Source organism: Apteryx rowi, unplaced genomic scaffold (genome assembly GCF_003343035.1).
Source record: "Apteryx rowi isolate R43461 unplaced genomic scaffold, aptRow1 scaffold_117, whole genome shotgun sequence".
Lineage (NCBI taxonomy): Eukaryota > Metazoa > Chordata > Aves > Apterygiformes > Apterygidae > Apteryx > Apteryx rowi.
In genome coordinates this window covers 515,636-531,444 of record NW_020447386.1, presented here as the reverse complement: position 1 = coordinate 531,444, position 15,809 = coordinate 515,636, and the positions used below count along the sequence as shown (strand labels likewise).

The following is a 15,809-nucleotide window of genomic DNA, read 5'->3' as shown; positions in this document are numbered from 1 at the left end:
AGGTTGCCCAGAGAGGTTGTGGAGTCTCCTTCTCTGGATATATTCAAAACCCGGCTGGATGCAATCCTGTGCAATACGCTCTAGGTGACCCTGCTTGAGCAGGGGGGTTGGACTAGATGATCTCCAGAGGTCCCTTCCAACCTCAGCGATTCTGTGATTCTGTGAAAGGTACAGTAGAAAAATACATTCACAATTGCTTTAACTGACTAAGATTTTATTTGTAGCAAGACAGACCCTATTCTTATGTGATGATCTTAAGTGCAGTAATGACATTTTAATGACTGAATATAAGAAAAAGAAAATGTGATATTCATGTTAGAAAATTTTCAGCTGCAGTTGAGAATATGGTAGAAAAATGTAAACATTGCTTTATTAAGAATTCCATATGTTTGTATTTGTATTTGCATTTTAATAATAAACTCTGTCCTGAGTAGGAGGCATAACTTTGTAGGTGCTTTGCAGAACGAAATTAAAATCTGAATTACATGACTAGTGAATTCAAAGGCAGTAGAAATATTCTAGGTTTGAATTGTATATCATGCAAAGGAGACGTTCTTGTCAAAGAGAGCCTTAAAAGTATAATCTATGGCATTTGCTGGGTTAAGAGAATAACACAGGGCATATTGATTTTTATTACAAAATCAAAAGCCCTTGCTCCTCCATTTTAAGGAAAAGAGGACGTTTAGTGTAGAGAAACTTGTGCGACATGGATTCATTCTGTTCAGGTCCGTGTACATTCAGAAGTAAATCCTGAAACAGAGTCACTGTAGGCCGACAGGAAAAGTAAGTGAACCTCGTGGTGGCCAGACTTCCCTTTGCCTGCCTTTTACATAACTGTAATGCTGCAACGCACATTTCCGGGTAAAGCGGCCAAAGGTAGCCCTCTGGTCTTAAGCTTAGAGGAGACAGAGCCTGAAACACAAACGGTCATTCAAAAACTGCGGAAAGCCAACAGGCAGTTAAGTGTGTCCGTTTAAAACAAATACTTGTCTAATGGACCACCACACACTAATCCTTGGACAGACTAATAAAAATGCCCCGCCAGCCCTATGTGGCATTCCTGACAAGTACAGCCTGAGGCACTTGTTAACACGTGTCTGGTGGCAGCTAGCCTGCTGCATGAGTGGTTCAGTAGGAAATATTGATCCTCTTTATAAAAGCAATGGCATATATAGAGGCTTAAAATAAACTACTTTTTCAAAGGACATAATTTGGAGCCCCTTTTATCTCCCCCCTCCCAAGCAAATAAGTCAAATTAATCTACTTCTACACAACCCCCCTTCGTTGTCGTAATAAGGAAGCATAAGCATAAGTATTCATTTTCTGCCTGGCCTGATAAATTTTCATGACAGTTCAGCAAGGCTAATTTAACATTACCAGTAGAAGCTTCACTCCAGTGCACTCTGTTGTGATGAGAAGCTTGCAGACTATTATTTCTGGTTCATTTGTGCCAAATAATAGTCTTCCTATATATAATGACTTAATTTCTTTACACCACCTCCACACTTTCACTACTTTATAAATGTTCTTCATTGCATTGTTTCATTAAATAAACCATTCAAGTTCTTGTGTAGATTATCAAAATATCAATGGGAAAGTAAATATCAAAAGGGGAAATGTGTCAGAGATCAATTTTATCCTCTCAGTTGCGTTTTTGGGAACAATAGTTAGACTGTAGGCATATATCCTCAGTGACCAGCTCTGTGAGTCGTTCAGTGCGGCAATTACTTGACTAGTTGAGGGGTATAAAATACTGCCATAATAGAGACATGCAAATTTAATTGCTACCTTTACCAGTGAAATCATTGCAAACCCCAAATGACATAGTTGGTACAGTGCACACTGGACTGTGCTATCAGTTTCTCTGAGTTCAAAGCGCCATCTCTCTGATTATAGCATGCATTGATGCATTATATAAGCTTACAGTGTGAAGCAAGTCTAGGGGCATAAGTTTTGAAGTTTGCTTTCTGTTTTTGTACAGCTCTGATCATTGCAATACAAGCAAGCTGTTTTGCACGGTCGTCTAATTTGATTAGATTACGGGGCTGGAGTGTTACCTCTTTTCGTCTGTGTTTTCCCATTCTAGCTTATTGTCTACCCTGGGGAACCTATCACAACACTGAAAAATTAATCTCACAATAAGTRTTTGATAGTCTCCACAGGATTATGTCTTCAGAGAGGCAGAAGCAATGTGCATTCTTATTGCCCTCTGATGGTAGCATTTTTGAGTAGAACCCTCCTCACCGCTGCCCCAGCTCATGTGATTTAATAATGTGAGATTACAAAGGAACTGTTGCAATGAATACAAAGCATGATCCAAAGAGTCAGTCTATGTGTATTTAACTTTGAGGGTAATTAAGGACAAGTATTATCATCTTAGCCGCCTGCTAGACAGCAGACTGATACTGCAGTTGTCCTGCACATTAAGAAATATATGTATTCAAGAAACAGTTTCACAAGTGCTGCCATAGTACTTTTTTTTTTAAGAAAAATAGAATGGAAACCATTTTTCTGCTGTTTATCTTATTTCCTCCTTAAAGCCACTGTTAAATAGATCTCAGGCTTGGATTTCTAACGTATGTTGTGCCACTCACTGTCAAATGATTTTGATAATCTTTCCTGATAGATTGCTCCAGCGGAAGGTTTGGTGTCTATACTAAAGAAGAGAGATGACAGGGAAGGAAAAACAATTGCTCAAGTCCAGCAAAGACAAACAAAGAGAAGAGTGCGATTCCAAGAAATGGAAGACACGTTAGATCAAGGTATTTTAAAGCTATTAACTCATGGGATACGCTCTTGGGGTGCAAATGAAGTTGACCTTTTTGCTCACAAAAGCAAAGTGGACATTCAGTGCACGTACATACTGTCTTGGCTTTTTAAAACTTAATGAAGAAATAGGTGCAGGTGACTGATCAAAGATTATTTTATGCCAGGTTTGGGTAACAAGGATACATAAGGATACGATAAGTACGTTTCCATTTTAAAGCTTGGTTAGACTGAAGCCACAGGTTTTTTTTCCTGCGACTGACTGATTTGTGAGTGATGTCTGATGGATGTCCTTTCATTAATGTTTAGTGCTTAGATGTGGGAGGTACAGGTTTTGTCCCTGAATCTAATCAGTGTAGGTAAAGAGGGATGCGAAAGAAACAGGTCTGTTATTTTTTATCACAGATAGCTTTCCAGGCCTTTCTACTAGACTGTGAGATTGTAGAGCTTCAGATTTTAACCTTGTTTTATAGTTAAAACAGCCATGTAAATTTGCTAGTAGTTGAAGTATCATTAAATTTGGCTAAACACCTAGTATCTTTTGATGGACTAAATAGCCTCACATCAAATACTGTGTATTATTTTGCTATGCTTTTCTCTAGCATAGTCTATTGCTGTTGCTACAGAAGACATCATAATAGTAGCTGCAGTAGAAGTCATTCTGTCTTTAAGTAGGAGGCGCAGATGAAAAAGTTGTTTTCCACATAAGCCAAGAACTTTCTTTTTTTACTTTGAAGAAATTACTGCTTCTCATCATGCTGTCCTTCGAGACTAGATCTAATTCATATTTGCCAAGATCATCTAAACCAAGCAAAGGAAACCCTAATGTTTGTGTTGTGATGAAGTAGCAATTTATGGGGTTTTTTACCCTTTGGAGTGGTAATTACTGGGTTATGGTTGTTGCTAGTGGCATACATAACCAGCTCTGGTTCTTCTCCCTGTGGGCTGCCCCAAGAGATAGAGTTTGTTTCCATTCCCTCCTTCAGTGTTGAAGGTTGCTGGTTCATCCCCCACCCCCTGCCCTGAAAAAGAGGGAGTTTGCAAGTGATTTGGGGACAGTGAGGGTAAGTCTTGGTATTGGTAATGGGAGAGTTTCCAAACATCCTAAATCAGTATAAGCTGTGATTGAGGTGATGCCATTTCTTTGCTTGATAGAGGGCCTTTCTTAAGGCATTCTGGTTATGCTGAAATTAAAGGAAGTGCAGAAGTTTGATCTATAATGGGAGGTTTCTTCTCTCAGATTTGCTTGGTAGGATGTTTGGGAAGGCGTGCAGGAAGGGATCCCACTTACGCCTGAAACTTTGAGGAAATCAAACCTGGCAACTGGATGTGAAGGAAGGATATTCCAATTTACACATAAAACATTTTCTGCTTTTTGTGAAGCAAAATGGAACAAATAACTCCAAAGGAGCAAGACTTACTCAGTATGTTTGTTTTCCCCCTCTTCCACAAGACTTACAGCAGAGTCTTAAAAAATAGCAAACTTTAGAATATGGGGACCCATAGGAATATCAGTTTTAATAAGCCTTTGATTTCTATTGTTCCTTCAAATGAGCAACATTTATTAATTATCCTATTCAGTAGACTATCTGAGTTGTGTCATGGTCAGTGGCTTCTCTTATGATCCTGAGTAAAAGTTTATTGAGACGTTGGGCAGGGAGAGGGAAAAAATAATGCTATTGGCATGTTTAAACTGGTACAAATGATCACAGGAATGTTACCAGGGGATATTATCTTGTAGGTATTGCTATATAACATGGAAAATTTTATTAATAAAAGAAACAGGCAATATTTTTTAACAGAAATCAATCAATCCAGCAGCTAGAATATTAAAGTAACATAAAAGCTGAGTACGTTAACTGCTTAGTTGCCTCTTTTGCAGTGAACATATTAATGTTTTCTGCCTGGAAGGAAATGGCAAAGTACTTCCCACTATATATTTTCGCTTACTGTGGAAATTTATTGACTGGTTATTTTGGCATCCTCAAAACCTTTTAAAATGCGAATGTGAGTAAAAGAAACTGGAACCAAAGTTTTGTTTGTGAACTAACTAATACTAGAGACTAATGCTTTTCATTGTGATCAGTGTTGTCTCATTGCTTTCCCTTTTTTGGGTCTAACTGTTGTGCCTTGTCTAATTTTTGCATGTAAATTGCATGGAATAAAAACTAGTATTTGCTTCTGAATTAATACATTACCTATTCAATAGGGTTCTGGTCCATGGGTAGAGTTTTTAGATGCCATTGTAAAAATAATAGTTCTATTTTTGATAATGCAATTAACAAAAGAAGTTAAAACAAGTTTCTCAGGGTAAAGAATTTTCCATCATTTGAAATCTATAAATCAAGATGAGCTATAGCTATTTTAATGTATTTATATATATTATATACATATATATATATACACACACACCCTCAATCCAGTACGTATGTGTGTCAATATCAGAAGTTTAGTTTAATTTAGGAACCAAAAAACTTTTTTCCATTGTATGATTCCTGTTATGTAGAAGGTCAAAGTAGGTAGTTGAAACAATCAGATTTGCTCCATAAACACTGACAATGTATGTGATCTCTTTTCTCGGGAGTAGCAGGGTTGGTGCCCATATTATGATTAAATTGCATAAAATAAATATTTATCATTGCTGGTTTGCTAATTAATTTTAAATCATTAAAATTAGAGAATTTTTCTTTGTCATTTCTAGGAATCGTTTCTTGTAGGCAGCGCATTCCATTATTCAACAAACATTACATTGTCATTGTTTCCAATTCCTACAATGTTATACTAAAATGCAATCATAGTTTTAAACTTCAAAACTATGAACGTGTGTGTGTTTGTACATATAACACACACACACGCATACATTCACATACCACCCCCCTACCCCCAAGGAATCTTATGAATTTGTATCATTGTAATCCTTTCTTGCCTTTCTGCCAGTCTTTACCTTTTCTTTTTTACTAACTGTATTCATGTAAGTTAGATGGATATTTTGGAGGTAAAGATAATGTTTTATAAAATGTGAATATCTTTAAAGTATTGTTTATAATATAAATATATATTATATACAGTCACTTCCCAAGGTGTCAAACTTTGTATATTCCTAATGTGGGCATGAGTTTCCTAGTGCAGCATAAGTATTTTACAGTCAGAGACCCCTGAGATTACCCAAATGCTTTTTTGCAGCCCTGAAAGCTGGAACAGGAAAACACTCTGTAGTTCCAGTGGTCTGTAATGGTCAAGGCACTCGAGTGCTCTTGAGTCACTGCAGACAGAACTCTTATATTTTTCCTTCCTCAGAGAGTTCTTATTAAAATTTGTTAAGAGTTGTTAGATTGCAAGGATGTGTGATACTGTACTGTTGTGCCAAAGTATCATTTTAACTAATGCCAAGTTCTTCTCTCTAATACTGGAGTAGTTTCATTATACTTCAGCAGAGTCCTTTTGAGAAACTGAGCAGAATTTTAACTCTTGATACAATGTGTRAAGGTCAGGGTAGACTTATGTTCTGCTTTTTGTATAAGCAACCATAGTTAGGTCATTATACTTTTTCATTTTGTCCAGGATACAGGCAGCACCCATAAAAGTAAATACTGTAAATAGTAAAATTGTGATGGGGAAATTATTCTAATTCTGTAAAACTTTTATTTAAAAATACAAATCTAATCCTCTCACTCCAGGAGTTAAATATTCCTGCACCAGTGTCTCTAGTTAATGTAAGATCTGCTGAAAAGCTCTGCATTATTTCTGCAAAAGAAAGAGGTTTTTTGCCCAGTGAAGTAAACATATCAAAACATTGAGAGAAGTTTATATAAGTTTCATTGTACATATTCATTTTCATATGTAGAAAATACAATTGAAGTCTTAGAAAATATCTTTGCCAAAAAAGTGTTGACAGTTTCACAGGCAGTTCAAGTATCTGAAAGTTTTGGTCTTTTTTAGTAATTAACAGCAGATCCAAACTCAGATTTTTTCTTTTTCTTTTTTTTTAAGGGCAAAGTTTATACATTTTGGTTACTGGTAGCAATGTTTAGTGGTAGATTTCTAGCAAACAGCTGCTTTTAAAGGTGATAAAGGGAGCTGGAGCTTCTTTGTGTGTGTGTCATCAGTGAAAGCTTACCAGCTTGCACAGCTACACTGGTACAGGGTGAAGTAAATGTGATTACACACAGGTAACACTGGAAGAGTGCTCTTTTTTCTGTACATAAGTGTAGGTTTGGTTTAACTTTTGGCACTTATGAAGGAGTTTTAAGCAACTGAAAAAGACAGATGTCTTGAAAGAATAAGAGCATCCACATGGACCACTGTACCTGCCTAACTGGCCAAATGTTTTGGGGAAGCAAGCCCTGAATGGAAAACTCATGGCTGAAGTTTAAGATATCTACTCTTCAACTAAAAAGATTTCAGAAAAATACTTTTGGTTACAAACAATAGTACTTTCTATATCCTCTGTTTGTGCCAGCCACTAAATGGTATTAATAGAGGTCTTCAGCACTTGAAAGTATATTGTCTCTCATACACTGAAAAGAAAATCCATTCACTGCCCAAGAGGGAGCTCATCACATCTTCTTCCTGAAAATATTTAGAAACAATTTATGGTTTAAATACAATTTTAATGGAGTTTCTTAAGTGAAATTTGTTGGATTTTCTACAGATTTAGTAATTCAGAAGGAAAGTTGTTATTTTATTTATTATTATTATTTTAAACTAGTTTTCCAAAGTGTTTGAATTTTTCTTATTTTCTCCTTCTCTTTCTCCTCTTCTTGATGTAGGATGAAAGAAATTTAGAATTTTTTTTCTTAGAGCCTCTTCAATCTCACAGAAAATGCAGATGTGTTTATGCAGGCAAACAAGTTACCAGGATAAGTGAAGTTGTGAGGATGCAGCAGCTCATCTGCAGCCTACTTGTTGCTCTTACCTTGGAATAAATGATCATGCAAGGAGTTGCCACAGTACATCTCACACATATAAAAAAAACCCTTCACAGTAGCCTACCCTGGAGATTTTGCCTCTATTCTGCAGCGAAAATGTGAGAGTAAACACAAACTATTCACTCTAGTGCATTCAATGGCAATACAAACAAACAATGTTTCCATTTGTTTTATTTTCAGAGCTTTAATTTCATTTCAAATATTTCCATGAAAGAAGGCTTTGGTTGTGCCGACATTCTCATATTTAAGTTTATTGTACTCCAGTATAGTGTGACTCCACAAGTGAAATCAACACGGAAGGGTGAACAGGTTGCGGAAGTGAAGCTATATGGTTACTTAGGTTTAAAAGGCTGATTTGTTTCCACATAGGGAGAGAGACATACAGTTCTTAGTAGGTATTCTTGTCGCTTTGACATGTTGAGCATCAGTATGCGAGTCTACCTCCTGACTGATTTGTGGACAAAACCCATCTCAGATTTTCTCACACACATTCAAATTGTTTTGTATATGGTTCTTTTTCACCTTTTCTGCTCTTACATTTACAGATGAAGTAGCTGGCGGCTCCTGTATTTTGCTGATTCTGCTGTGCATAGCAACTGTTTTCCTTAGCGTTGGAGGAACTGCATTGTACTGCACTTTTGGTGACATGGAATCTCCTGTGTGTACTGATTTTGCAGCCAACGTGGACTTCTATTATACCCAGATATTGCAGCGTATGGAAGAACTTAAACACTGGATAGCCTTCTCATAGTTGAAATGAGCGGAAACAGCACACTAAGAGTTCACCAATGATTACTGGAGAGGGTAAAAAAAAAAAAAGTGATTTCAAGTTCTCTATAACACTTGCCACTTTCAGCTGATGTATATTTGGTGATGTACTTATACTTTTACTTAGTAATCAAGAAAAATTCTAGTTTAGCAATCAGGTGGCAAAATGTTCACTTCTTAAACTGTAGCAGCGTGGTATGGGGGAGTAAAAAGTCATTCTCTTCACCCTTTTGAGATTAGGCAAGCAGCTTTTCAACATCTCAAGCAAGTGAAGAAGAAAGAAGAAAATTAACTATCTTCTATCTGCTCTCCCATTGCCACGCATTGTGTAAGCAATCTCTGGAAGCTTAGTAAAAGGACAGCTTTGATTTACAGCTGTTTGTGCAAAGGTGTTGCCTCCAGCTATCATGCAATAAGTCTGTGTTTTATGAAAACATTATTTTTCTTCTAAGTCTTACTATTTTTCTCCATTTTAATTCTCCTGGTGAGCCATGTAATAATTTGGGTGGAGTGAGAAGAGTGCAGCGACATTCACTGAGCCCTCATTCTGTGATAAACAGGCTGACCATGTATCTTATAACTTATGTGAATATCATGAGTGGGATAAATCTGCTGGCAGATTTCACTAGATTTCCTGAAACTTTATTCCCAGTATTGTGTGAGCTGTTTTAGAAATAGAAGGTTAAAAAGGAAAATCATCGGTCTCACTGAGCACAGAAACAAGAGTAAGATGTTTAGTAAATTATTCATATTAATAGTAAAGTGGCTTTTGCCAATTTAAAAGCACCTGGAAATAGGTGTCAGGCTAACTGGGTTTTCTTTCCAGCTATGTCACTGACTTGCAGTAATCACTTTGTGCCTCGGTTTCTCCTCTGTAAATGGGGGATAATGATCCTTGCCTTTGTCTGTGAATATTTATTGAAATTAGGACTCATGTCTGATTCTCTTACATCCCAGATGAGTGCACAAGATCACTGGACTATGTGGCTGCAGTTTCTCTCAATGAATGAATATTTATGTAAAGTGGGACTGATCCAACAGAAGAAATTCAGAGTTTCGCTTCAGATGCACAGTAGGTTGATAGTCCAGGGCACTCATTCCTGCAGGCAAAGCACATTTGCATCTATTTGCCCCCTCAGTTTTGACACTTGTATTGTAAAATCTGTTCTCTCTTTTTCTATCTGCTATATGAACAAGTTTAGATCAGTAAAAAGAATCATTTTAAATGGGTATTTTTATCACGTGGTGCTCAGCCCTTCCTGTGTTGTGGTATGTGAGAGAAACACTGACATGACTGTTAAAGTCAGAATTAGATACACAGTCCTTTGGCCCACGCTGTGGTCAAGATGTGGCAACTGTTCTTGCACAAATAATGGCCTAGCCTTGCTGAAGGTGTTAGTATGAAATGATTCCTTTACACCTCAGGAAACAGCATTTTGAGGGGTCCACTTCACTCCACTCAGTGATTTCCTGCTTACTAACATTGTATGATGCAGTATGTTCAGGTTTAGAATATTATTTTGTAAAATATTATGAAGTGAAATCCTCAAGATATTCCTCAGAATTATAAACATTAAATGATCATGCTTTCTGGCATTTGCAAGCGAATCGTCCCTCTAGTGAGCTTGATTGTTCCTAATGCACTGTTATATTTAAYGGGTTTTTAAAGTTAAAGTTAAAATCACTTTTTCTAGAATAAATTGCATGTGTGATTTCTCTCTTTGTTTTCACAGCTGAGGCTATTTATACCATAGGGAGCCTCATTTGCAGCTTTATATTAAAACTAGCAGATTTAAAATGCCCAAATTAGTGAAAACTTTTGCTTTCAAAATGAAACATAAGAACAGTAGTTTGGTATATTTTTTGTTTGTTGCTATCAGAGTATTATAATGCTGGGCTAATATAAAGCAGAAAGGGAAAGACACTTCTATATCTCTGAGTGTTACTGACTGGTTCAGTTTATTACTTCATGTCTAGGTTTATTTATTTAGTTTTTATTTTAAAGATAATCTTAATTTTCATCTTTTTTGTTAATTTACTCAAGAGTAATGAAAAAACATGCATTTAGTTAAAATATGTATTTACAATGACTGTGCAATTAGAATATATTTTGGGTTTCTGCAACTTTGTGTTGAGCATTTCAGGATATTAAGTTTATTCCTAAAGCAGCAACTATTGATTTCAGCTTAAAAAACTTTTTAGTTTTTGTGCACTTCATCACCAAAAAGATCAAGAGGTATAGATAAAACTATTTATGCAGAAGTATATCAAATATGAAGATCAAAGATCCTCTACTTCAAGGTTCATTTTATTAAAACTATTTTAAAATAATTATTTTATTTAAAACTGTAAAGCTATTAAAAGTCAAAATAATTTTTAATAAGCAGTTCAGTTCAAAGTTTGTGGTCCAAATCCTGTGCTGTGGTATGTCAGCTTTGTGCTATATTCCTAGTGCGAAGACTCACTAATATCAGCAGAACTGCCTACAGAAAGGTCATGAAGAGGTAGGGCACTGCTTTTGCCAGCACGTACTTGATGAAAAATGAGCGGCAAGGTGTTCCATGTAACTCAGCTGCCTTCCACTCGTGTTGTCACCTGGAGCCTCTGTCCAGCCTTCCCAGCTTATGCCAAGGTACCACACCTGCAAAGTCTCTCAGGATTTGAGGGAGCAGAAAGGGCACGTATGCACAGGCTGCCCAGCTCCTGAGCTCAGCTGTTCACTCCTCACTTGTAACCAAGTACTTGAATCTGGATATAATTTCTGTTTGCGTTCCTTTATAGAACACCGACAGTACTAATCCTTGCTTCACATGACACTTCCATCAGGACAGTAGTTCGCGTGGTCTGTAGTACGTTCTCAAACTCGTGGTTACGAACATAACCAAATTTGCTCTGCGTCGAACTCCAAACAGTGTGCAGGTCGGCCTAACAGGGCCTTCCTCTGTGTTGTGTTCTCTTCAGATTGTTAGTGACATTGCTCCCATCTGTGTGACCTGAGTGCTTGCGATCTCGCAGCCAGGTAAATCCAAGCCGAAAGAAGGAGTTGATTTGAACAGTAATTCCTCTATCTGAATATTTTGTTGTAAAATAATGATGAGCAACAGCTAAGACTGTTTTAAGTAGGAAGCAATCAGAGGAACAAGGATTTCCCCTTCCCCCTTTTTGCATTTTACAGCCCTTTGTGTATAACAGTTTTCATTTATTTTGTTTCCTTCCCTGCAATTGTTTGTATGGATTTTCTACTTGGCAATAGGGGAAAAATATTATGCCGTTATAAAACCATTTGTAGTTTGTAGGAAAATTCAGGGAATAGCTCAGTACTTGACAGTAGCTAAAACTCATTCCGTAAAATATGACTGCATTTCAAGTTGATGATGTACTTTCAAAGAAGAAAGCTGCGGCCAGTTAATCACCTGCAGCATTCTACTAGAAACCCCCACCTTCCAGTTTATTCTCTGAGCCTTAGATATATTAGAGAGGTTCTCCTGGTAGCGCAAAACCACCAAGATTCTTGCTGTAGATTCAGCATAAGCAGCCAAAAAAGAGCTTTCTGATGGTGTAGTTACACCCCTTCCCAAACAGCAAGAAAAGCACTCTACCATAGCATAGCCACACTGCACCACAGGCTTGTTTTCAAAACAGTGTCAGTAAGAAGGTGTGTTTTCCACAGCCCAGGTATGCCAGCAGAAGTTTGTAGTCTAGACACACTCTGTGTTTTAAAATTGTTTCCAGTACCTTTGTTTTCATACTTGGAGGAAAACATGTACCCTGGTCATAAACAGCGGGAAGTAGTCTAACCAAAAGGGAAACTCTCATTTAGGGCTTTCTGGGAGTAAAGGACAAGCTTGAAATACCGAGCAAAGAGAGTAGATTGGAATTTTGCATTCTTGTGTGATTGGGTACTAGTCCACTCAATGACCAAAAGGGATGTTATACTCCTAAGAAAATGTGGTTGCCTAGTTTGTACCATAATGTAAAACCAAGACCATCTGAAAGGAATAATAGCTATTTGTAACAAATTTAACTTTAGCTTCCTTTAGCAAAAGGAGTAATAATTGTGTTTGAAACCATCACCCAAGCTTGTAATTTGAATACTGTAGCAAAAAAATAAAATAAAAAGTGTCCCAAAGAAAACATATGAACCTTTTTGGGTACTGTGATTTCTAAATGTATGAAAAAACTGACAGGATGTTCTGTGAAATTCAAGTAAACGAGCAGTATCTCCACTGAGAATTTTGTGATCAAACTCAGAACAGAGTGGTAAATGAGGTAATTTGCATGAGGTTTGGTTTTGTTTTTAATGTAAGTTTCTTGGATTCTTTGGTTGGTTTGTCTTTGTGTTAATAGCTAAAGGAAAAGCCACAGAGCTTGCCTACTTTAGATAGGTGTGTTTAAAGTACTAAAATGTTATGTTACTGCATCATTCTGAAAACAAATTGACAGATGGTAAGTTACAGAAATCCTAGTAACTGGGTGGATGACCTGGTTAGTGACCACAGGCCAATCTGCTCTTTGAATTCAATTAAAAAAACAAAACAATTCCAACTCAACCCAGCCCAACCCAGCAGCTTCTGATTTGAACAGAAGCATACCAGCCCTGTGTTTTCCAACATCCCCTCCCTTGGCCTTTCCCCAAAAGCCAGTGAATTAGGCCACCCAGAATTTTAGACTGGCTTACAAAATAACTAACTCCTAAGAGTAAATTAGCTGCTTTTATTATCTTTGGTTTTTGTGTTTTCAAGTTGTTCTTTATAGCCCAAAAGAGTGAAAACTAAAATTTAAAAGGAGAGAAAAGAAGCAGAGATTTTGGTATAACTTCACTGAAACTTGTGAGATAACATATCACCAAACTAATCATATTGTAATATCTGGCAACCTGGAGATGAGGCCTAAAAGTGGCCTTTCTTTGTAGAAGTAATTAGCTGTTGTAAACAGTTAAAAAAAAAAAAAAAATCTGGTTTCAGGAAGACAAGTAACTGATCCTTCATTTCTGAATCATGATCTGACTCCTGACCAGAAGCATTGGTAATCTTGGGGAAACTGGGTGGGCTTCCTGAACTGGTAAGTTAGTTTTTTTGGTCCAAAACAGAAAGGCTGTGTCTTAGGCTGCTGCTGCGTAGACACCACTGTGCTGATTCAGTACTGAGTTAACTGAACGTATCAGTCACTGCTTTCATCCCTTGGTTCTCTTCAACAGCATTCTTATGGACAGTCTTATACCCCTGTTTTTACAGGGAATTGCTGCAATCCCTGTCCATGCCTTCATCCCAGTGAGTCTCCTTTTTTTCCTTCTGTTTCACTCCTCCTTACTATTCTTTCCCAGGATGAAATCATATGTGTTCTGCCATTTATAAGAACATAGGTTATGGAGGTAGAAAGGGACCTCAGCAGGTTTCTATTCCAACCTCCTGCTTAAAGCACAGTCAGCTCAGAGATCAGACCAGGGTGCTCAGGCTTTATCTAGTCTCCATTCCAAGGGTGGAGATTGTGCAACCTTCCCAGGCCTATTTCACTGTTCAACTGTCCTCATCATGAAAAGGTTTTTTCCTTATATCTCATCCGAACATTTCTTGTTTCACTTTGCCTTGTCTCTTGCCCTCCTGCTTTGCAGCACTGGAGCCTGGCTCCCTCTTCTTGGTAACCTCCTCATAGGTATTGAGGAAGGCTGCTACTGCGTTTCCCAAAGGTGTCTCTTCTCCAGGCAATACATTGTGTCCTACCCGTGTTCTTCTCACCCTTCTCCTCACTTTGTTGTCCACAGTATCCTCTTCCTTCATAGAGATTCCCCATTCTCATATAATAATAGGGATTCTATATGCTTCTCCCTTTCCTCTTCCAACTTACACTTTCAAATGCAGTATCAAGATTTTAAAATAAGTAAGGGGACCACAGGCAATACTGAAATAGCAAAGAGAACTATTATGCTGAGAAGTATCTGACTCTCACTGATTCATTAATGTGTAGCAGTGATTTCAAAGCTTTGCTGATTCTTAGGTTACTCTCTTATTAAACAGCTGATGTTTGAAGGATCACATGCTGACTTGTATGTGCCCTAATTGACATAATTCCAATATTTGTCTTTAAAATAGCCACACAAGGAAGCCTGAAGTATTTGACTATAATGTCCTTTTTTTAAAAACTGAGTTTTTTGGACATTGCTGTTTTGCAACCCCTTACTATCATTTGTGGGTTTTATTACTTTGGATTAATTGTCATCAAAAATTCTCTAGATTATGGTTTAATATGAGCTAGGATTCACTTTATTCAGTGTTGTACAATAATTGTGGTTGTCTCTTGAAGAAAGTGATTATGGGGAGCAGATGCGTTCTTTGTTTTACAGTTGTTGCTCTGTGGCATCTAAGATACCTCAGAGCTGATATCACTGTATTTCAACTAAAGGTCTGATTCTGCACTTGAGTTCATCCTGAGCTTGTTTTTACTGAAGCACATCCAAACTTTCAAAAGTCTGGCTAATATCAGTCTAAAATCCCCTACTAATCTATAATTGTTGAGCTGCCCTTTCTTGAAATCAAGCTTGAATCCGGCTTCATATGACAGCAGATCGGTCAGCTCTCTTCTTCCTTTTGGCCAAGAAACTGTCTGGCAAAGTGTCATCTTCTAGTCAAACTGGGCCGCTGATGAGGGACTCATTTGTCAGGCTGTTAGGAAAGTTTCCAGTAACACTTCTGTCAACTGACAGTTAATGATGGTGTCCCATTTCATTGCACAGCATTGAAAATGAAGGTAAGCCCCACTATTGTGCTTTAATAGGCTGATCACCTCTAAAGCTATTACCAAAAACAACTTTCCGAGTGGGAGCTAGTTTTTTCAGCCAGTGCCGTGTTCTGAGCACTGCAGCGAGAAAACTTGGTTCTCACAGGTTTGCCGAAACATTACCTCATTTCACGATTGCTGTTTGTAATCTATTAAAGTAGTGCTAATGCAGCATTTTTTATAGTGCATCTCTTCAGCTCGTCAGTTTTCATTCTGCTCTCCTGAACTGGTATATTTTCACAAGAAAGTAATATTTGTATCAGAAGTGACAGTGAAGGCCTATATGTACAAGAAGTTGAGCAACATGAGAGTACCGTTACTTCTGTATAAACTTGGGTATAAACCTAAAAATGTATATTTTTCTACTTTCCCTTATTTAAGAATCATCAGTCTTTCTTGATATTTTTTTATTAGAGAGAGTGACATTAATCCAATCCTCCGCTTCCTCTCCAAGAACTGAAATTGATGCTTTTTGCCACAGATAGCATGAATCTTGCCAGTTGTAGGTGATGCTGAGATTCCTCATGCTTGTACAGCTTAATACTTCCAGGTCTTCATGTTTGTAGTACATTG

General features: G+C 37.4%; 1 protein-coding gene across 5 annotated transcripts in view; it reads left to right on the top strand.

Annotated features, from left to right (window-relative positions):
* The window catches only part of CNST (consortin, connexin sorting protein), a 62,284-nt gene extending 49,684 nt beyond the window's left edge, over positions 1-12,600 (top strand). For 3 of the 5 annotated variants that reach the window (XM_026082496.1, XM_026082486.1, XM_026082504.1), the window contains 2 exons: positions 2,627-2,762; positions 8,240-12,600. In XM_026082496.1, coding sequence (XP_025938281.1) covers positions 2,627-2,762; positions 8,240-8,445 — 342 coding nt within the window. In that variant the 3' untranslated portion in view covers positions 8,446-12,600. Of the gene's footprint in view, positions 1-2,626; positions 2,763-4,648; positions 4,803-7,594; positions 7,625-8,239 lie in introns of those variants that run through there. The other 2 variants (XM_026082518.1, XM_026082510.1) reach the window with 2 other exon arrangements.
* The last annotated feature ends 3,209 nt before the right edge of the window (positions 12,601-15,809 follow it).